Genomic DNA, 24,444 nt, shown 5'->3' on the forward strand with positions numbered 1-24,444 from the left:
TTAAAACTGGGGGCAGATAGTGACGTCATAGCGCCATTGTCTTCAATGAAATTTCTCTACAGATGCTTCCATTTTGCAGTGCGATTAGTTTAGGGTAGTCAGGAATTATCTTACTTTAATGAATACCGGTACAGTAGCCTACTTAAGTTAGAACTCTAAACTTGGTAGGAATGTGATTTATCGATGAATGAGAGAGTCTCCTACAAGTCAGCATTTCTTGAGATCACCAGCTGAGTGTATGAAACTGCCATACAAAACTACTAGGCTAGGCTACTATAGTTTGAGAATCTCAAATAGGCCTGTCAGTTTCGGTGAGGTAGAAAAGGAATAATTTGCTTTTGCCTTTTCCGGAGTGTTTTTTTTTTATCATTTCATTTTGATTTGAAGCAAATGATACTTTTCTTGGCTTCAACTTAATCCATATTTCGGAAATTTTTGAAATAAACAAATTGAAATCATCAGTCAAAAAGTTTTCCCACCTCCAGTGCTATTGCATGGTAAGCTGCTTTTCCGGTTGTAATACAATGATTGCTTTTACGTTCATGGATGATTTGATTCGAAACAGCAGAGCCTAATTGAATTGCCGGTCGTCATTTGAACTATTAGGACGAAGGGTCTACCATTGAGCAACCCGGTTACCTTACCGGTACTAGTAATGAGTCAGGAATCAGGATGCACCTAAGTACCCGCATTTCGAAATAAGTTAGGCTATGTTTGTTTCAAACAGCCTTGATGGATAGGCTATGTAACGTCCTAATACAATACGTCTATATTTGATTCAATCTTATATTTGATTTGTTTTACGTTGTGAAGCATTGTTTGTGATATATTAGTACACTTGTAAATATGGTTAAGAAGTGCTGTGTCTTTAATTGCAATGGAAATTATAGTGAAAATAAAGTTGCAGTGTTTAGACTGCCTAAATGCCAACCGGAACGTGATAGATGGCTTGCCACTATCTCAAGGGATCATATTCCCAATTCAAAGGACACCGTCGTTTGTGAACGCCATTGGCCAGAAAACTATCCTACCACTATCAAGTATGAGAAAGTAAGACCTTTGTATCCACCATCTATGTTTACCTGTGTCCCTTTGAGTTTAGTTCCTTCACCACCATTTCTTCCTAGAAGTACTCAAATGGCGTTAAGTGGAACACGCAATCAGCCTGTTGATGAATTACCAAGTTTTGACAAAAGTGACATTATTGTGAGCTTTGAAAATCTCCTAGCTAATGCTTTTAGTGTCCAATTTCCTTTTTTAGCAGGTGATGATGTCAGTATTTCGGGCTCATCAGACGCTTGTTTTTCAATGCAAAGAATTTATGCAAGATTCTGGCATACCCAAGTTTGTGTTAAGAATTGATGACAATCTGAGCTTTGAAGCATTTCATTCTGGAGTAAAATGCTCTATAACGTCTCTATCAGCAAGTAAATGTTCCAGATGGTCACAAATTCAAGAAGCTGTGAGATTCTTGCATTATATGGAATTCTCTCATCAACAAAGTATTCTTTTGCAACAGATGAAATCTATGAATTTTATGCCGGCTATAGAAAAGAAATACACCGTGGAAACGATCGTTACGTCCTTCGAATATTTTTCTTTGTCCAGAAGCTCATACAACCGACTGAGACGGGATTTCAAGTTGCCCAGTAGCCTACTAGAACACTTACAAGACTTACAATTCTCAAGCTTGGGAATTATCATAGACTATAGTTAAGGTTAGTTTATGAGCTTTTCTGGTTATTTATCAATTTTTTTGTTGAGTGTTCTCATTAATACTAGTACTACTATAAGTCGGATTAGCATATTAGTCAAATTATATACTAAAGATGATGCGTATCAGCCTTGTCTCGATATTGACTTGTTTATAAGGCTTAGTGAATGATGGCTTACTTTTTACACGTTAACAATTATATAATCTTTTAACTAAGCGAGTCTATAGGCTACGATTAGCTGATGCATTGTTTTTTTTTTAGATACTTTTTGCTAGTGATGTTAGCCTACTGTTTTAAATATCTCAGTGTTGTCATGGCTGATCCATCGCAATTTTCAAGGTTGGTGTGGTACAATATCAGTATAACGAACGATTTAATTGTATTTTTCATTTACAAGTTTGTGGTGGGCCCGTTTAATACGAGATTAAAAAGTATATAAATTGTTTACAAGACGAGTAGCGTAGGCTACTTGGCGATTTATTTCAACTTTCAGTAGGCAACGGTTCTGTAACGACATATTAGTTTTTTAAAGCTGACACAGTTTTCGTTTCAGTGTTATAAATATTAACGTTTGATGTCGATTCAATTGAAGACAATGGCACTATGACGTCACTATCTGCCCCCAATTTTAACAATCCCATTGTACGTTGTCATGGCCTCTATATAGTCCGTCTTGGTTGAAATCAATGATTGCACATTTGCATTCGTGTGCCAAGTTTACAGTTTGAATACCGTACTAAGTTTTTGTAGAACACTTTCTGGTTTAAATGCTTGAAACGTCACACCATTACTGTGTTATGCTAAATGGATAATTGTTAACCTGTGAGAACATAATCTACTGAGTGTTCACAGATACTTCACTCCACATTAAAACATTTACAACTATTCGATGGAGGCCTTCAAAATGTCGCAAAAGTTGGGTAGCCTAAATATTTTTACGCTTTTTAAAACGTATATTTGTTACACATTATGATTAAAAGAAGCTCTTCGGTCCGGTCTTAATTATGAAATAGGCTAAAATCTTTACATCAATCCTAACGGTACCTCAGTCCCTTGGTATTGTATTAACGTAACCTAATATGGTTTGAAGCACTGTAGCCTAGTAGGCTACAATTGCTTTATCTCATACTCAAAAAATTGCACTAACACTCGGAACAGGTCTTATTCGGTGGACTTGTTCTGAGGGCAAGTGCAATCCGCTATTTAATAGAGGCTATTACCACAGCGAACTCGCAGCATCAGGCTAAAACAGCTCGTTAAAATCTACATTGTGAAGTAAGCAACGATCATGCTGCTAAAAGCGAAACTCAATCAATAACGCCTACAGTATACTGCAATCACAGATGCGATAAAACAGACAACAGGAATCAGCGAATGAACATGTTAGTTATCAAGTCAGCTGCTTCCTTACTTTGACATGCCATTGAGTGTCATTGCCGAGACACAGCCGCGTGCTCTAAAGCAGTGTCAAACTCACGTCCTTTTGAACGTCAAGCAGACGGCTTCGATGAATGTGTTGTAATTTTTAGCCCCAAGCGTAGCATTGCCTATAAGCTTAGTCTACCTTGTGAACTGTGGTCAATAATTGTAGCTTAAATGTAGGCTAAGATATAACGTTAGTGAGTTGGAGTTAAATCCAGAGTTAGCTTTTAGCCTATGCTTTGTCCCAATTTTTGTACATTTTGTAGAACAAGATGTGTGGTTGTGAAATTTTGCGATTATTTTCTTAATTAGCCTATGCCCACTATGATAGCTCAGATGGTTGAGCGCCTGACTTTACGAGTGCGCTTGAGCAAAGCATTAAAACGCAGCTCTGTACGGAGCCCTGTATTCAGCCGAGGATAAAGATTCAAAACCAAACCAACCAACCAAAAGTGAAGATCAAGATCCACAAATATATGTGCTTGAAGATGAAAAAATTGAACATTTAGCCATACCACTAACAGAAAATTTGCTAAAAAAATATGAATAGGTTGCACCGATGGCGAAAAATTAAAGATAACCTATGCAAAAAAGTCAAAACAAGCAATACATCATTTTTACAGGGTTGCCAGATTAGCCCTTTTGGGGCCAAATTTCACAAATTTGGCCCTTTTTAGAGGCAGTTGGCTGCTGGCGCAAAAAAATTGTTTGGCCCTTGGCCCTTTGTTTTCAATATTTGGCTCTTTTTGGAAGCAGTTGGCACATACTATCAAACTAGCTATTTAAATAAATGTCTTTCGGAAGTTGAGACTGAAAAGTGTTATTACGACTTTTCAGACAGTGCATGGTGCATAGACATCGTATAACAACTAGACTGCGCTTCTTGCATCTCAATTGAAGAAATTGAAAAAAGGCGTCCGCCATTGTTTGTGCCTCAAATTTGCATGAAAGCTGCGCTGTTATAGCCAAATGATATCATTTCTAAGCTGGTTGCGCTTCTGCAAAATACCGTGTTAAATTGCACAGAACTACATACAGTCTATGCTATAAAGCAAAAACACTGCAATGCGAGAGCATGAGTTTATGATAGCCTACACTGAATTCATCATTTCCAGCAGAGCTCTTATTCAGTTTGGCGTTACAGCTACAGCTTGTACACTGTAGGCTACAGTAGTAGGCTATAATAGCAACGAACAGTTTATTAGCCTACATCAAACCTAAGCGAATGATACGCTAATATAGCGCAGAGGTTAAAGCAGTGGCGTATCCTGGTTGGTTGAGCAAGGGAAGCAAAAAAACTCGTGGGGAATCAGAGCGTGCAGAAGGCACGTGTTTTCTAGGGGGGTCCGGGGGCAATCCCCTCCGAAAATTGTTTGCAAATTACTCACAAATAATGGATTACAGTGCTTTCAGGAAACACTTTTAGGGTAATATTTGTATGAAATTTATAAGCAGATAAACAGCTATTAACTTATTAAAGGTAGCTCTTACACACAAACGGGTAAAAAATGCGGCAAAAATTAGAAAACACCAAAAACTCAGCTGCAGCTACCTATACTGCTGTAGTAGCTAGCCAGAATTCACTTCAGTCAAGTTTAACCTCGACCTCACATACCTGTTTTATGCCAAAGTCTATCCAGCCAGTATAGCATTGTAAAGCCAACATTTGGCTCAAACTTTTGCTTACTAGGCCGATATTATAATCATAACAGCGTCTTAATTTTTTTCATTTTCAGCCCACTGGCACAATATCCAACAGAGCAGAGTTGCCAGACTATGAAAAAGTCTAAAAGCTAAAATAATACAAAAAACGGCCAAAACAAGGAAAATATCAGACAAAAAGGCCAAATAGATATATGTACCTGTTTCTATTAAAAATAATAAAATGTATGTATATTTAATGACTTGTAGCGGATTTCAATAAATTGTAGCAAAAATAATTCTGAAAGTATAGTCCCCAAAATAGCAAGTATAAAAGGACTGTAGCGGATGAGTTTTAATCCGCCACATTACGAATATTGAACAAGTATAGAACATGTATTGAACAATGGTGAACATGGTTTCATCTGGTAAGGTTACAATATTTGAGAAATATTGATTATTATGCATTTTGAAGAAGTAATTAAAAAAAGCCTAATTTGAGGAATTTGGTCAATCTGGTAACCCTGCGACAGGGATGCAATTGAAAAGTTGCTTCCATAGATGAGTTAAAAGAAAGGTAGGCTAAATCGAGCAAACTTTTGCGCTGCTTTTTTTCTTTCACTCACTTGTTTCTTAGGATAGCAAAAACGAGAGCAAGGGAAGCGATACGAATCTTTGCTTCCGCAAGCTTCCAACTTTTTTTAAAATTAAAACCGAGCTGAAATCATACGGGGACATGAGTTAGAAACCGTTCTAATTTGTATTCAGGTAAAGAAATTACGAAATCGTTTTACTGAAAAATATCATTTTCTCTTTTTTCAATTTTGACAGGGGAAGCAATGCTTCCCTTGCTTCCATTGAGAATACGCCCTTGTGTTAACCCGAGGTCTGCGAAGCGATTTCAGGGGGTACGTAGAAGTTTCCGAGTTAACAACATGATTGATAATAATTTACGAAATTTAAAAATTGGTTGTGCTTTATTTGTGTATAGGCTACGTTGCAACAAACTGGTGCGTCGTTTAAAATTTCAAAGGATATCGCACAAAGGTTTGGTTCCCTAACTAAAAAAAAATCATATAAATGAATTACATTTTTTAATAAGGCTATGTTCAGTTTAATTCTTTTGAGACAGCGGATTGTTGTTCAATGATTAACTTGCAAACGCAAATGCAAACGTTAGTATCAGCATTTTATCAGCACTCACCGTTTGCAATGACAGTGATTATAACAAATTAATTTTGATTAGCCTACAAATAAAAAAGGGGAGATTTTTTTTGAAACGGTCGCAAAAATTCTATTATTTTTTGATAAAATTTATAGAAAAACATTAAATCAGCATATATCTCACTGATCATGTGTGCCGACATATAGGCTAGCTCATAACATAATTTCGTCAATGTCATCAAACGTCATAAGAGCGTCAGGAGTTGAGCAAATTCTTCTCAGAAGTGTGTCGCTTTGAAACTTATGAAACATTTGATTCTATTAGGAGACGCGATACAGGCTACCAAAATTTAAGATAAATTTTGTTTAGGGGTCTGCGACCACTTCGAAGGTACCAAAAGGGGTTCGCGAAGACAAAAAGATTGAAAACCACTGCCAGCGTATACCAATAGTCCAACAAAATCAAAAAAATATATATATATTCACCAATACTGATGTCGAAAGGAAGTGGTTTATTGGTGTTTGAAAAGTAGCCTACTGTTTTGTTAAACGTTTTTCGAACCAATTAACCTTGTATTTGCTTGTAGGTTTCCTTACCAATGTGGTAAAACCTAATTTTTAAATAACATTTCCACACAGTTTTGACTAGTGTAAAAATATGATTATGGGTAATGGTGCATTCAAACCAGGATTCAAACACATGATCCGTGAGATTAGTAAATATCTTGGAATAATTTACTCCTTTTGTCGTCTGAATTGTATTTTCTTCGTTTTCTACATCCATATATGCACAGCACACCATATCTAAAGCATTGACAAAGACGCGGAATAGGTAGGGTAGGTGCGGGACCCATGGGACAGATTTTTTTATTTGTTAATAGCGACTCCAACATAAATACTACGTCGTCCATTTTTTTATAGTTTGTAGATCCACAGACTTACAAGTTATGATGTAAAAATTATTGAAATGTTATAATTAGTTATTGAGTTATTCAACATTTTATCAATGTTGTTGGTTGTCCCATGGGTCCCATACCTATGGGACCGATAGGACAGTGTTATGGGACCGATGGGACATATCCAAAATTGCACAAAAGAAGTACAAAAAATGATTTTATGAACTGAAATTGGTTATTTACATTAAAAGTGAAAAATCAACATGAAAAGTCAAGTTCCTTCGTCAATGTTCGTAAGCAATTGCAATATCCATGTATAGATTGTCTATACAGACGAAACAATCTCTGAGAAACGTGGAATGCCGCTTAGGCGTGTTGTCATATCAACTGGTTGTGGCAAGGATTATTTTTTCTTTATCTTTTTGAGAAATTGAGGCAACATCCTCATTGTTTGGAAAGACAAATTAAAATGCCTATTTAAAATGCCCTTGTCCCATCGGTCCCGCAATCAACAATTTTGGAAAATATTTTTCTGCTGTCCATGCTGTTGACATCTGAAACTCCATTAGTATCACAAACCTTGCTTCTTATATCACTGATTTAAAACAACTTTATTGTCAATCATTGTTATGTCTGATATTTTCCACAGATTTTTTTTAATCCTATAGCTACAAGTTATTTTAGTGTCTTAAAATTAATATTTTGCCGCCATTGTTTACACAGTTGAGCTAGATCCTACTCTTTTCACGTGCGCAGCCTGAGATACATATTTCGTGTCCAAAATCAATATTGCCAAAAACTATTTACTAGAGGGCAAGATATCGCGCTGTCCCTTCGGTCCCCGTGTCCCATCGGTCCCGCACTTCCCCTACACCAACAATGGCGGACGTCTGAACGTGCTTTCTTCAAAAATCGTAAAAGAGAGAGATGACGATGCGCAGTCTAGTTGTTATGATGTCTAATTATCTATGGCAGTGGTTCCCAACCTTTTTGACCTTGCGGCACCCTATCAAAGAGATAAATAGTTTGCGGCACCCTGGCAAAGCTGGATCAATTTTATGAGGTTTCTGCATTAAAAATAACTGTATGAAATAACACAGAATGAGTTGTACAGTATAGCGCGCGTAGCCTAAATAAATGTGTTCATTCAAAAATGAGTGTGAAATTTGGGCTTGACTTCCTGCACAAAGTCCCTTAAGGGCACATTCGATAAATTCACTCGCATTTCTTCCTCGACTATAAGCAGTTGTTCTCGTTGTTTAGTTTTTATATATGATCGATAATTCGGAAAATCCACTCTCACATAGGTATGACGTGGAAAACTGCAGCAAAAGCACAATAGCTTTCTTTCCATTGCAAGGATAGCCTATTCATTTTGAATTTTTATCCAGAACTCGTCGAGAGGCATCTGCTTGTGCATAAGCTTAAAATTTCCATCGTTTCGAATATCGATTAATTCTTTAAGATTCAAAACAATATGAGAGTCCAGCTGGACAAGCTGGAAAAATACTTCTAATTTTTTTCTTCCAATGATTTTAGACGCTAAGTTATTAATGAGACAGCTTCTTTGTTCTTCATTTCAGAGAAATGTGAAAGCATGTCAAAGTTTCCGTTCTCCACTTTTAAGGATCACATTTGCAGTTTTTCTCTCAGTGCTTTCATTATATCGTTTGAAGTTAAGAGAGTTTCATTTTTGCCATTTACGTTATTTAAATGGTCGAAGATGTATACTAAATACGCTAATTTGGAGACCCAATTGAGCGCTTTGAAACGCAAAATAAAATCATGAAACCTGGCAGTAATGATGGGTTTCAAATGTTTTTATGGAAAAAAAACAGCAACGAGTCAAAATAAATCTCTTTCACGCTGTTTTTCCTGGGCGAGAAGACAAAGGCATACCGCGACTTATCGCCAGCGACTTCCCCACTAAGCGACTCTCCAGAAAGGAACCGGGAATAACTGCGAGACGTGAAACTTAATACGCACAGAAACTCGGTTAGAAATTGATCAATTCCGCATTTAACGGGTTGAAGTTAAAACAAAGACTGGGCTGCAGTCTTGCAATATCTCGCGGCACCCTTGAGCATTACAATTGGCACCCCAGGATGCCGCGGCACCCCTGTTGGGAACCACTGGTCTATGGCTTGGTGTATTTTATCAAAAGTTATCTGGCAACACAGCTGACAATGTTTATTGTTTATGCCAATGCCAAAGATTCGAGTGGAAACACTGTAGAAAAGGAAGATTTGGATTTTGGAATTGTTCTTGTAGAAGTAGGGTAGACTGTGTTGTTGTAATGTAACTGGGTAACGTTATTGACGTTGTTAACGTTATTATACCTATATTAACAACGTTATTGAACAATTTGGCTGTTTTTTACCCAGTTTGGCCTTTTTTTTCGACATTTTTTGGCTCTTTTGCAAAAGCTGTCTGACAACTCTGCATTTTTATAAAAACTTAGCGTGTCAAACTTAATAGGTGGGGTTTTAACACACAAAATCTTTACCTCTGCGTACACCACTAGTGCAAGGCATATGTTGGCTACTGGTGGTAATATTGTTAACAAAATCTAAGTACTTGCTGCTTCAATGGAGCAAAAATTGTAAGAAAAATATGCAAGAATATAAATTGAGGTCTGATATCAAGGATGCAACCTAGTTTGTACCCTGAACAGTTCGTACCCTCAGTTCGTACCCTGAAAAGATCGGGAGAAAAAATTAAAAAAAGCGGAAGTCGCTGATTGCAGTTTCTGCAAACATTTAAAAATTTTCCCCCTGAAAAGATGGAGAGAAAGATTGCACAAAGCCGAAGGCGCTGATTGCAGTTTCCGCTAACCCTTAACGTAACCCTCACGCTAACCCTCGCTGATCGCAGTTTCCGCGAACATTTTTCTGCACTTTCCGCTAACCTTAACTATAGACTACGGTAATTTATGCTCTAACCCTAACTCTCGCTGATCGCAGTTTTCACAAACATTTTTCCGTAGTTTCCCCTAATCACAGTTTCCGCTAACCCTTACCCTAACCTTAGAGTACCGTAATCTATGCTCTAACCCTAACCCTCGATGATCGCAGTTTCCGCAAACATTTTTCCGCAGTTTCCGCTAACCTTTACCCTAACTCTAACCATAGACTAATCTATGCTCTAACCCTAACCCTCGCTGATCCCAGTGTCCGCAAACATTTTTCCGCTTACCCTAACTTTAACCATCGAGTAATCTATGCTTTCTAACCCTCGCTGATTGCAGTTTCTGCAGATATTTTTCCGCAGTTTCCGCTAACCCTAACCCTCGAGTTGTTTGCGGAAACTCCGATCAGCGACTTCAGCTTTGTGCTATTAAACTGCAATCAGCGACTTCGGCTTTTTTTTAATTTTTACTCTCGATCTTTTCAGGGTACGAACTGTTCAGGGTACGAACTAGGTTGCACCCTGATATCAAACAGTTTTGTAATGAGACTTGGCGAGTTTGCCTCAAAGAAAATTTTGACAAGTTTTACATTGCTTTAGTTATGTTTTGTGACCCAGATCATTATACCAGTATGTAAGGAAGACATCTACATTTGTACCAATTTTGTAAGTGTAACTATTTTTAAGCTATTACAGTATTAGTCTAACTTATGGTATACCGGTACTGCAAAGCTTATATTGTTAAATATTTTACTTTCTTTTGTATTTTACAGTCAGTTGAAAATCTTACAGCATAAAACATGTACTGGTAGTGGTTTGTGCTGATGTTACTTGGTCATAATATTGACATAATATCCTTATGCAAAAAGTGCCGTACCTACATTTATTTTCAAGATGATGTCAAGTATAATGAACAAGACTTTAACTCTTGCAATTGAATCACTGACATCAAGAAATGAAGAACCTTGTAATCTCCATTCACTGATTCAAGCTTTGTCATCTTTTCAGAGTCAAACTTCAGTCTTATGCAAATTTCTTGAACAAATCAAATTGAGTTTTGATTCAGCATCATTGGCTCAAAAGAGAAAATATCTTATAGCGATTATTTACTGTACTCAGATGGGTTGCAGCGATGTTCTCATCAAGCAGTGCCTTATCAATTTGGGTGGTGTTGTCACTTCCTTTATTGAACAATCTAAAACATTTCATGATAAAAAGCTTGGATATCTTGCACTGGTAACCCTTATTTCTTGTGGCTCAAGTGACATTGTATACCTTGCAGTGAATACAGTTCTTAAAGACTTGTCAAGCAAATACGTTGAACTTGTGAAGATATCATTAGATATTTCTAGCCAGATTGTTACGGTCGATTTAGTTCCTGTTCTTATGCCTATTATAGAAAAAAGACTTCAGCATGGTAATTATGAGGTTCGCCTTAAATCTTTGAGATGTCTTCACTGTATGTTTCGATTAGCTCCTGAGTTTTTGCACAACATTAAGCGTTTCGTCAAGATCTCTCTATCAGATAAAAATCCTCTAGTCATGGCATCAGCACTTGTTTGTATTCATGACATTGTTAAGGTAAACTTTGTGTTATCAAAAAGTTTGATTTAGGTTTAATTAGAGATGTACCGATACCAATATTTCAGTCCTCGAAATTAGCGGCGGCACTCGGCAATTGCCGTGGTAAATGCCGCCGTAAACGTCATAATGGCCATTCTGCTACGGCAATAAAAATGCCGCCGCAAAATGAGCACTTAATTATAACAAAACTTGTTCAAAATTTCTTCCTGTGTTATTTACTCGCAGCGGGAGTTTAATCAGCAGAAACATCGCACCAAGACCTCACCTCGGACTATTTTAGTTGCTGTGAACACTCACGCAGTCTTTTGTGAACACTCACGCAGTCACTCACGCTGTAAACACTCACGCAGTCGTTTGGCCTCGGCAAGAACTTTGCCGAGGCCAAACGGCAAAAGTTGAAATTGCGTCGGCAATTGCTCTGAACGTTTATTACGAAACAATTGTACCAAAACATGTGAAACGAGAAGGGAAAAGTATACTAGAGTAGTCTATCACGACCGCATCGTTTGATTTGTTGTGATGTAATAATACTTAAAGTAGCGATAAAGCGAGCAACGCAATACGCACGCTGTTACGTTAATTTACGTAAAATAGCTCAGGGGAAAAGTAAGTTAATTTTGGGTTGATTCAACGTTCGAGTCCGCACAAATCGATTTACAATTTTCCCGGCGGGTTATATTGCGCACCCAGACAGCAAAACCATCATTTCTACATCGATTCAACGTCTACAGACGCAAAATCAATGCAAAAATAACGAATTATGCTGCCTGGGTAACAACAATGCCCAATAAGAAATTTACGTTTGTTTTTCGACATCTAGCGACGTTGAACCATCATAAAATAACGTTAATTGCTCAAACGGGTACCGGTAACAAATTAATAGCTCCCTGCGAGAAGATTGGCTCGATTTATGTTTATCCTAACATAATTTCGGCACAATTGAGATACTGCGTGCGAGCAACACAAAGTCTGTTGGATAAAGAACTAGTCGGATATCATATATAAATCGGAATCATCAGATGCTGTATCGGAGGATGAGGTTGTCGCGTCGTCACTGGAATACTTGAAGACGCAAAACTGCCCGTTCGTGAACGCGCAATGCCATATGATCGGAAGCATTATTTTACTGCCGAAGAACCATTTATCCAATTTTGTTCTACTTTTTTAACTTGACCCCTTAGCTTTTCTAATTCCGATTTGTTTCCGTCATAAAATTCTTTATAAATTTTGTAAAATACCACACTAACTTTTTCCTTCTGTTCCCTCTGTTTGATAACCTATAGCAGGTAAATTCTACTTTTCATCTGCATCCTTCACCATGATTTATATTCGCAACGACACCGGTAAACAATTAGCATTCGATGTAACAATAACTTTTTCGTAACAATTAAGCCAGTATTTACAAGGTTGCAAACTTTTTACAGTTTACAAGAGCATTGTCAGCGCGTAAAATAGCTTGCGTGATGCTCTCCGCTACCGCCGTATGAAACACGAAGAATAAACGATTAAAATTTCGTTTGTTTAAACTTTAAAGCATACGGCAATTGCCGCCGCAATCCAAGGTTTGCTGATTTGGCGACGGCAATGTTTTTGCCGTCGTAGATGGAAGCTAATTTCGAGGGCTGATATTTTGGCCGATCCCGATATCACTTTTTTAGGCCAATACCGATACTGATACCGATATTTTGGCCGATACTTTGGTGTTACAAAAAGAAGTAATTTTGGAATTTGCAAGGAAATACATCAAATGTTAAGTTTTACCCCTGGCGATCTGTATACACAGGCCTGGACAACGTACGAACTAAAGGGCTGACTGAAGGCCGATGTATTTTCAATTTTGAAGTTTAAGCTAAATTCACTTTTATTCCTTTTAAATGATAAGTTAAACAATTTAAATTGCCAAAGTGTGATCACTGAATCCCAAATCACTGCAAAACTCCTAAAATTATGTTGACAAAATGACAATATTTTTCGAAATACTGGTGTTGCTAGACGCTTTTTGGATTTCCAGTACAAGTGCCAAAATCTATTCCGTTATTTGAATGGTAAAAACAGCACAAAAGTAACTCAAACTCTCACAAAATATAGACAAAGACTCTATTTATCAACTAATACTCAAACTATCAACTTATATATACTCGCAATTTTGGTTACTAACAGATCGGCCTTCAGTCAAATTTTAAGCTGTACGTTGCCATGACCTGTGTATAAAGGTCGCCATGGTTTTACCTTGTATGCTTAAAACTATTAAAAAAAGATTTGAATTGGCATAATTTATTAAAGATTCAAGAAACCAATCTCAACCGCATTGTTGTGTCATAATAGTAGGTTTTAGTAATGAAAGGCCATCGTAATTGAGGATAGGGGTATAAGGGAAGAAACATTATATACATCATAATTTGGGTTTCTGAAAATTAATAAAGTGTTTGCGTAAACTCTCCAAATACGCTATCATAATTGATAATAAGATGTAAAATGTAAACCAAGTGATTTTTGTAGTCGTACAAAAACTATTCGACAAGTAATGTGCAACCTAAGGGCGCTTGTCGTTTGGTTGAAAAGCTTTTGCCAGGCCAAGACTACCTAGGTGGCAAAAATGTACAATTCTCCATCGCTCCCACCCCGCCAAACGCTCAAAAAACCCGTGCAACTCGGCTGCCCCCAGCAAGCCGGCTTCACCAGTCGGCGATTCAACTTTCACCCTTAGCCGCAACAAACTCACCAAGCCCAAATAATGTCACGGCAGAATAAGTAGGCCCAAAAAGAAAGCAATGAGACCACAAATCTTCACCAAACCAATCAAAATAGTCCCGTTCCGCCCAAGATGACAACCTTATTGCGAAGAAAGGAGCGTCCCCCCCGGCCACCAGCGCGAGGCTGAGCACTCACCAGCACAGCAAGCTGCCGCCAACCACAACGGTGCAGCTTCCACACTAGCCATTTCAATTCTTGTCGATGTCAATTCTTGCTACAAAACGGCTGCCGAGAAACATATAGTTGATTGGATGGTCTAAATGGCTAGCGTAGAAGCTACACCATTATGGCCAGCGAATCGCAACAGCCCGCCGCACCAGTGAGCGCCCAGCCTCGTGCCAACAGCAGAGAAGGACACTCCCACCCCCACAATGAGGCCGCCATCCCAGGCGCAACAAGACCACTTATTGATTAGTTCAGTGAGGATTCGCAGTCCCACCGCCCCCACCCAATCCGCCACGACATTGTTCAAGCCTGGTGAGTCCACCACAACGAAAGGCGGAAACCAAATCACAAACTGACAGAACCAGCCCACCAAAAACAACCAAGCCACACGGTCCCTCAAACGTCCAGCAACGCAAAAACGATGCAAAACTACACATTTCCGCCACCTGGGTAGTCTTGGCCTGGTTTTATCCTCTGCTGAGAGTAAAAAAGAAACACAAATGATAAATATTGGAGAAATTGAGTCTCCTTCACAACTTAAGAATCGAACAACACAAAACTGCTGAAACAAAACGTTTTGTTTGAGTAAAAGAATTACTGTAAGCAAACAATGCCAAAAGGTGCGCGCATGAAGTCATGGGAGTGTGAGGTATCAAAAATTTGAACAGGTTGTTATTTTTCTACTTCAATGTGACGTTAGTTACTACTTTAAAAAATCTATAGCTTTGCTTCTGCAGAAAATCCGCAGCAAACGTCTTTTTTTTACATGTTTAGTATCGGTCACAGTATCGGCCAAATTTTGCCGGTACCGATACACAAAAAATGGCCGATATCACCGATGCCGATACCGATATATCGGTACATCTCTAGGTTTAATGGTTTTAATGAATTGAAAATATATTATATATATTGCGAAGAAAGGAGCGTTGAAAATTAAAATGAAAAAAAAAAAGCGTTGCATGAAAAATCCGTTTGAAGGCATACATGAAAAAAAGTAGGCTGTGTATATATATATATCATCATGGATTATGATGATGATGATATATATATATACACAGCCTACTTTTTTTCATGTATGCCTTCAAACGGATTTTTCATGCACCATATTCTTCTGTTTTATGAAATAATGTGTAAAACTATTTTGTTTATTACATTTACATTGATTGATTAGGTTAAAAACCCAATCAATTATATTATAGTTTTTAAAAACTAAGACTAGCCTGCTGCATTAGTCTAGCAAGTTAAAGTATTTTTAATAAATTACAAACTTGAGTTAATCAGTTTCGACTTTCTGTTCAACTGACTGTGAAGTTTGCTTGAAAGCAAGTTTGCTTGAAGACTTAACATTAATTTCTGCTCTATTTTTTTTTTTTTCGTTCTTGCCATTACTGATAGTATTTTTGCTGTGGTTGATTGTTTTTTATTCTCTTCACCAAATATTTAAACTTGAAGCCAAGCATTTTTAATGTGAGGATGTTCATGTTTAAGTTTGGCAAGAAAAACTATGTTGTTTGCAAACTGTTTTTTATTATGGATAATGCAGTGCATTACATGGATTGGAGACGTTAAAAAATGATTCTGTTAAATTTTTATAGCTATTAATTTTTGAACCGTTTATAGTAACTTAACCTGGATGCTTTTCAGATGATTTAACTAATTTCAATTATTTTTGTTATGTTTTCAGAGCAACCCAACTAACTATGCAGATCTTCCACCAAAGCTCATCTTTATTTTACGTCAGATTGTTGAAGGTCACATGCCTATTCAGATGAGTCATCATGGAATATCAGCGCCCTATGTTCAAATTCGTATATTGAAAATTCTATCTCTTCTCACCATGGAAGAGGAAAGTAAATCTTCTTTAGGAAATGTCATGCTGGACATGATGAATCGATGCCAGGTAGAAAATTACGGGTTTGAACGTTTTCACTAAAAATTCTTGCAACTTGAAACAAAAATTGGGATATATCTACTTCATATTATATCTACTCTGCATCAATTTTTAAACCATGTTGGAATTTTAAATTGCAGTTTATAATTAATGTATATATAAAAACTGATCAATTAAAGCAGTGTAACCTGGGTCCTTCTATAGGGTGATCTATTGTATTGCTATTGTAGTCCAAATAAAAAGCTCTGTTGATTCTACAGTATATGTGGTAGACTTTACTAAAGCATTCCTATCGGTTTTAAACCATAACTTTCGAATATTGCCTTCTTTTGTCGTTCATTTAATAGGAAGAGTTTGTGATACAGGCATTTAACAAATTTTGAAGGATTTTTGTGTTCTGTTTATAGAGTTCAAAGCGAAATATTTCATTTGCTGTGCTGAGTGAATGCATTCAAATGGCACTTGTTATCTTCAAAAGTGATGATGTCATTGTGAACACAGCAGTTCAATATTTGGGATTGTTTTTAAATTCTGCCACATCCAATCTATTACTTGTAGGTGGGTACAACGTCAATCTTTTTATAAGCGTGGAAACTTTTTTCACTTATTTTAAAAGTTTCCTATTTAATCCTTCCCAAAACTTTGCAGGAATGGAATCACTTATTAAAGTTGCCAATTTCAAATTGTCGTATTGTGTTCAATATCAGGATGTTGTTCTGAAATGTTTGCAGCATCCAGACACAACAATCAAAAAGCAGGTGAGATATTTAGATATGAGCATCAGGAAAGTTTATTTTAAGGTCTATCCTATGTTTTATTTGATAGTCAAATTACATTGGTCAAGGCAGTGTTCCCTCTAAGAAAATTTTACACCGCAAGATTTGTTTTTGGGCACATTATGATTTAAAGGCTGCGTTTGCAGAGTGGCAAATAATTTTTAATTTTAAGTTCATAGCGTTGCAAGTGCACAAGAATAAATTTTCATTGAGCAAACGACCCAATGTTTAGCAGTTGCGCACCTTAAAGAGGGAACACTGATCTATTGGTTTGTTGTCTGTTTAAAATATGATTTTGGCTTAGAGTGCTTTAGAAGTTTAGCTCAATAATCTCTGTTGATTGTTGAATAAGAGACAAGAACATTCTGCCCGCATCAAAATGCCGTACCCGTAACCGTTCAGTAGTTGTGGTCTCGTTGAAAGACCAAAGCAGCCCACTTTACAGATATGATGAAGATGACTTTTTTGTCAGGTCGATGTCTTTCGTCATGCTGATGTTGTTTCTTTATATTGCAGACACTTATCCTGCTACAGGCTTTAGTGACTAAAGAAAATCACAAGACGTTATGCAATCACATGGTGATGCAGATGAAAAACTTCTCCGGTGACTTTTTTGTCAAGTCTTTTGGTCAAAAAATTTCAAACATAGCAGAAAAATATCCTTTTTGCTTTTGTTACTTAATCGAAATAGAATCTAAAATTATGTGCGAAAAGTTATTTCCAGTTGTAAAAATTTAATGCTGATGCAGAAGAACTGTTCAAATAATTAAACATACTTTGCATTTTTGTTATGTCTTAACAATGACAACCCCATTACATATTCATCCGACTTGCCTTGGCTTCTGCAAACGCTACACAATGTCATTGAGTCGTCAGGAGACAATGTTTCAACGTTTGTGTGCGATAAACTCGTTGAATCTGTCTGCAAAGGTGAGACATATCGTGCGATCAAGGTATTTTTGTCTTCCACAGATTAAAGAATAACTGCATCTGCACATTCATCTAACATTGTTTTCTCAAAATTGACAATTTCTTATAACTTAGCAGTAACAAGTCTGACATAACATTATCTACATTTTTGCAATCTCACTTGGGAAAGTATTTAAAATAAGCCTTGTGTGACGGGTGTCGAAACCGTATCGAACTTCACATTCCCGAAGCTGATCCCTAATTGTTACACACTTGTAAAGAAAGGAGCGTTCTTCCTGGCTATCAGCACAAGGCTGAGCACTCACTGGTACAGCGAGCAATTGCGATTCGCTAATCATAACAGTGTAGCTTCCACGCTAGCCATTGAATTTAATACACTTTGTGGTTTTTGCTTCCAAAGAACATTAGAAGCCTCAACATTTTGTAATTTCAGCCACAGATGACGAGCTATCCAGTGAGTTTCTAAACCTTAAGAAGCTGCTGGCTGGAGAAATTTCTTTCCATCACTTCCACACTATTGCTTTGGTGAGTGTTTCTCCGCCGTTGTGACAAGTAAAACAGTCAGTGACGTAACTAGAGTTTTCATCGCCCGGTGACAATGACGCTACGCCCCTTGTTGAAAAATGTGAGCCATGAAACTTGACGTTTCACTGGAGAGATTGAACTTTGGAACAATAACAATCAAATTTGCGCTTGATACTGTCTATAGAAACAGGTGTCCTTCTCTGCCCGCCTTTGGGTATACGTTACGACACATGGTAGGTCTACAACTATTTGCTACTTGGATTTGTTTCAGATTGTTGGAACATATTCGGTTAAATGCGACCAGAGCAGTGTTGACGTTCTTGACCTTTTGATAAAGCAAACAAAGACGCAATTAAGTCTTGAGGTACGTATCAGCAGTGAGTATACTACATATACCCTTGAATTAAAGCTTTTCATTTACGTTTGTATAATTCTGTGGTCGCCAAACTACGGGCCTAGAGATTAAATTAAATCTTGAAGCAGCTCACCAAAATGTTAATTTCAGGAACCAGAAGCAGCCGCTTGCATTCTTATCTTAGTCACAAAGCAACTGATTTGCCAACAACAAATTGACGATGAGGTAACTGTGGCAAAGGTCTCTCGCCTTACTGCTCCCTATGCCCGCCTTTCTCCTGTTGTGCTCCAGGTGACTCGTGCTTGACTAATTCTTTGATCTATTTTTGTAATAACACGTGTGTCTTGTATCCTATATACTTTACCACCATTTACAACCTTGCTTTAAAGCAGGGGTCGGCAAACTGCGGCCCGCGGGTCAAATGCGGCCCGCGGACAAACTTTTTGCGGCCCTCCAACGATCTTACTTTTAGTGCATAAACTAAAGTTTCATCATTATGTACGCATGAATTTATTTTATATCATAACAATGTCTACTGTTGTTAAAATAATCAACTTTGTTTTGGTAAGAGGGCTTAACCACAGCCAATTCAAAAGTTTACTTGAAGAGATGAATGCTGTGCATCAAGATCTGGTGTATTTTTGCGAGGTTAGATGGCTAAGTCGCAATGCTATGTTACAACGGTTTTATGATTTGCGAAAGGAAATAGTGACTTTCTTGAAACAAAAGAATGCAGGTTTCGGCATTGATGAACTTAGTGATCCTGATTGGTTAACAGATTTAGCCTTTCTCACTGATTTCACTTCTCATATGAACAAGCTAAACGTACAACTACAAGGAAAGGAGCAATTTATTAATCAGATGTATGATCATATTACTGCCTTCGTAAACAAGCTACGTCTTTGGGAAACTCAACTAATCAATTCCAACTTTGCTCATTTTCCAAATTTTGGCCTTTGTAAACCTTCCAACCCTGATAAGTACATATCACTTATCGTTTCCACTAAAACTAACTTTGAATCTCGATTTTGCGATTTGAAAAATCAAAAAAACAGATTCGATTTATTTGCCTTACATTTTCAATGGATGTCAATACTATGCCACATGAGATGCAAATGGAAATAATTGAACTTCAATCATCCAACATATTGAAGGCCAAATACGATTCAGTTCCAATTGCTAACTTTTATAAAAAATATGTCCAGAAATCCACCTATCCTCATCTGTATGACAATGCAAAACGTGTAATGTGCATGTTTGGAAGCACATATTGCTGTGAGCAGCTTTTTTCAAAAATGAATTACGCAAAGAATAAACTTCGCACTCGCCTGTCAGATCGTCATTTGAATTAAGTTACGTATTGCAAATATCATCAACAAAGTTGTCAGTTGATTTAAACACCTTGGCCATGACACAGAAACAACATCATCCTTCACATTGATAAATGATAAGTAAATAAAAACAATGCATTGCGTTTTAATACGTGTTTGATAATAAATATGAAACGGCAACAAACACGTCTCATTGTGCAATAGACACAGGAACAGGGGTTGCAGGTGCGCCATGATTTTAAGGATAATGTAAGGATAATGTTTATATGTTGAGATTTATGCGGCCCGCACGTTACCGGAAGTTTGTAGATTTGGCCCAGTACTACAGAAAGTTTGCCGACCCCTGCTTTAAAGGGATAGTAAAGGAAAAACCTAACTTGGCGATTTTCCACGTTCTTTGTGTTTAACTTGCTACCATAAAACGATTTTCAATAAAATTTTGCCCCATTGCGGTCTGACCACCATTGTGCGCGTGCTTTTGTCAGAGCTTTCAAAGCGAGATTGGGCCTGAGCAACGATGCGTGCGACTGTACAGTCTACGTAACAAAAGACTAGCAATCAACCGATCACGCAATAATTGTTACTGCGGGCGATTTGACTGTAGGCTATGTATGTATGTACATCAAAACAGCACATTTCAACATCAAAACAGCAGACAGTTTGCTCAAAACATCAGATGTTGTAACGTGGCTTTTGTTGTTGCTGTCTTTTATTACGTATTCTCGAGCAGTGTTTGCACGTTTTGGTTATTTTGAAAAAAATGAAATTAAATGAAACACTGGACTTTGGGCCTTGCCAGCGCCATTGAAAACATTTTTTTTTCGGTAATTGTTTTTGAAATGTATTCTTGAATGTTCAGTTTATTTATTTTAATGCTTAATTCCGGTTTGAAATTTTCATTTAGTATGCCTTTAAACAAACGTTACCTGTAGAGTTTTCGACTAGCTAGTGATGTTAGAAGAACAGCCCCTTATACTGCAATATACCGTAGAATTCGCCTAATTCGTCACCTCAAGGGGATTATGTAAAATGTGACGAATTAGGCGAACTGATGAATTGGACAAGTTATACTGTTGTATACTTTGTGTCACTGAACGGACAACTGTTGTAATAATGCCGTATTGAAAGTTTAACAAATCGTCACTTACTTTTGTGTGTGTATTCAATGCAAATTCATTTTTGTTTCTTTTAGTTGTTTAACAATGTATTACTAATACCTTTATGAACAGAACTTATCTGAATTGGAAACTCTGCAGAAAAACAAAGAGATATTAGAACTGGCAGCGGAATCCCTGAAAGCCTTTTCGGTACTGTATAAGAATCATGTCCTTAAATTGTATGGATTGAATAATTTATTTTGACCAATTGTTATTGAGCATTTGCTCAACCGTAGGTTAATAGAATAGTGCCTGCCACCGAATCCGCACGTCAACTAAGGCGTGATGGAGAAGTTCTTTTAGAAGCTGTCTAATAGTGATTGTCATTAATTCTTTTGTGTTCAGTTTGATGATGACTTTTCATTTCTGGACGTATACAACGACGATGACGAAGAACAAGACGCATCAAATTATGAATCCCCGCCTGTGTTAAAAGCTAAACTTCAAGCTCAACCGTACACGAAACAAACTCAGCCGATGGTGAAGACCAGTGCTGGGTTCATAGCTTCAATGCTTGCGCAACCTGAAGCCCCTACTTCTATGGGTGAGAGCTTTCTCAGTAAAAAGGTCCCAGAAAACCATCCACCCGTGTGGGACAAAAGTGGCTACAAAGCACCTCCTAACCTTTCTCTCAACCAAGCTTTGCAGAATCTTTCCACCGTAACTGATTCCGCCGATGAGGACGAAGCGATGCTCAGTATAATGAAACGTGTCCTTCAGACCTCAATGAGCAGTTCAAGTGGAAGTGATTCCAACCCTTCCCATCACGCTAGTCCAACGGAAAAAAGTTGATTTCGTTCTGCAGACGTTCGTTACAAATGGTATTCAAGAACTCTTACATTAGCAGAGGCTTATGTTAAGTGCTGTGCAATATTTTTCACACATTAAAGTTGTTTTTTAATACACTAGTTTGAAACCAGTTTTTGTTTGCTTGGTTATATTTTAAATTTCAGAGTCGTTGTGTAGAAATATTTTTAAAAGATCAAAACTTCAAGACAAAGACAGTCCATGTCATTTGCCAAGTGTGGATATTGCTGACAACTTCCCAATAGGACTTCTTGTATGTCAAAACTATGTTGTGCAGCAGTAGGGTCAGGGCTAGATTTCAGCCGGAACGGTCCGGAGCGCCGCTCCGGAAGCTCGATCAAAAAGTTGACTTGTCCGGAACGGCGTTCCGTAAGCTCAAATATTTTATGCTCTTATTATTTTAAGCTCTTATTATGGTTTGCCCTGTTCAGAGTAGCGTTAAGATGGTGTTCGTAATTTGTATCATTCATTTGATCCGTTATTGTGCAACCTTGAGGCAGCTTGACTGTCCTAGCGCCACACCCTGACGTTTACACTCGATATTTTATTGAGCCAACTTATTACGTCACAACTAGTTTTTCCTGTATTTTTCCACTTTTATTACTGACTGTTTCCCGCTGCTTAGCATCACTCTTAGTATGCCTTGTCCTATTCAGAGTAGCCTTGTTGTATGTCTGAGCAGTTGTGGTATCAATTGCAGAAATAGCCCGCCAATCAATCCCCGCATCTTCTATCATCACTTAGGAAATTCCATCCAAAATCGCTTGTTGAATTCAGCAGACTCGTCATTTATTAACGCCTGCAAAGTACTTGATCCAACTACTTGGCCAGAGGAAACAGTAATAACACACGGAGAAAACGAAATCATTGAAGTGGCAAAGAGATTGCGCTTAGATGAACGCGAATTTCCTTTTGTTGGTTTGTTCCCGTAAACTATTAGTAACTTTATCATTGCTGTTTTTTTCCGACAAAGAAAAATAAATTGAATTGAAGCTGTGAGGGAACTTCGTGAATATGTAGCCTGACTATGAAAAAAAGATCCCATAGTCTTCAAAATTTGATAACGTCACTAAAATCCATTTTGGGTAGAGAGGTAACTCTTTTAAACCATAAACAGACATAACTCAGCAACAACACTACATTTAACATTATAAAAACAAAAAGCGAACGTTTTCGGCTAGTCATATAGCCCTTTTCAAGCCTATAACTATTTTTTCAAGCCTATATAGGCTTGAAAAGGGCTATATGACTAGCCGAAAACGTTCGCTTTTTGTTTTTATAACGTTAAATGTAGTGTTGTTGCTGAGTTATGTCTGTTTATGGTCACTAAAATCCATTGCAATTTAATCGAGCGAGTGTGAGCGCGGATTTTCATAAATGAACCTCTTGCTGACATCTGACCGTGTATCTCTACACACTGTAACTGTTTTAAGTTTACTCTTTATATGAATGGTCATTCCTCCACTGAGAAAATTTGAATGTCTTGAAAAATTGTGGAACGTGTTGTGTTATGGTTTCACTAAAATACGAATATTTGCATTGAACAACGTTATATCATTTATAGACTATGATACTTACTTCAGCAACGTTTTACACACGAACATCAAGTGTGTTGTTTCAAAACCTTATAAGGGCATAATTCTGAATCTCTTCTACGGCACCTAGCGCATTAGGAAAGTAAAAAACTAACGCTCGGAAGCTAATCTTCTGGAAATCCACCACTGAGTAGGGTCAATGGTTTTTTGGCTAGTACAGTAGTACCCATGACTTGATATAATTGCATTAGCCTACTTATTTTAGGCTAAAAGTATTGAAACGAAAATGTCTTAGGCAAGACAACATTCAGTGATTAACCACTACTAGGCGATAGGCATAGCCTATGAGGCTTTTGACACAGGCTGGTTGACAAGGTGAGGTTTTTCGATTGTTAAAGTGTTGTTACCTGGGAATTATTTCATCCATCAGGTGCCGCTGAATGGAGAGCAGTCCTTAGAATGCATTGCGCATGCACACACCCCAAGAGTCGAAACAGCGCCGCTTGATCTTGAAGCTTCTTCGTTCACGAGGTCACGCGCTAACCAACTGAGCTATCGGACGGACCTTTGAACTGCATCATTTCAACAAACTTTTGTTTAGTTCGTATGGGAAGCTTTTTATTCGTGTTAGGCTACTAAGTATTATTAACTTTTACTGGATTATGTCAATGTTTATTGCGCCATTTAGCACCTAAGAAAAACAAAAAGGGCAATCCGTGGGTTAAAAACAAGGAGAAAAAGAATTGGTTGGGATGCTAAAGATGAGGCAGACTATAGATCAGTTTTTTCCGGGAAAATGGACTATGACGGTATGCACTAGGGCGGGAAAAATTTTTCCCAGAAATGAATTGGTTTTGAAGATAGCTTAGGTGGTAAAAGGAAATGGATC

The 24,444-nt window shown here is 37.6% G+C and overlaps 1 protein-coding gene across 1 annotated transcript; it reads left to right on the forward strand.

Annotated features, from left to right (window-relative positions):
* The first annotated feature begins 10,564 nt into the window (after window positions 1-10,564).
* LOC145787590 (AP-4 complex subunit epsilon-1-like) lies at window positions 10,565-23,039 on the forward strand. The gene is made up of 11 exons (XM_082599361.1): window positions 10,565-11,326; window positions 15,933-16,148; window positions 16,547-16,697; window positions 16,788-16,897; window positions 17,432-17,571; window positions 17,733-17,845; window positions 18,279-18,370; window positions 18,642-18,734; window positions 18,876-19,016; window positions 21,286-21,363; window positions 21,559-23,039. Exons 1-11 carry the CDS (start codon window positions 10,640-10,642, stop codon window positions 22,003-22,005), a joined length of 2,268 nt encoding a protein of 755 aa, XP_082455487.1. The 5' UTR covers window positions 10,565-10,639; the 3' UTR covers window positions 22,006-23,039.
* Window positions 23,040-24,444: the final 1,405 nt, after the last annotated feature.

The sequence above is a fragment of the Aplidium turbinatum genome, chromosome 18 (assembly GCF_918807975.1).
Source record: "Aplidium turbinatum chromosome 18, kaAplTurb1.1, whole genome shotgun sequence".
In the NCBI taxonomy this organism is placed as follows: Eukaryota; Metazoa; Chordata; class Ascidiacea; order Aplousobranchia; family Polyclinidae; genus Aplidium; species Aplidium turbinatum.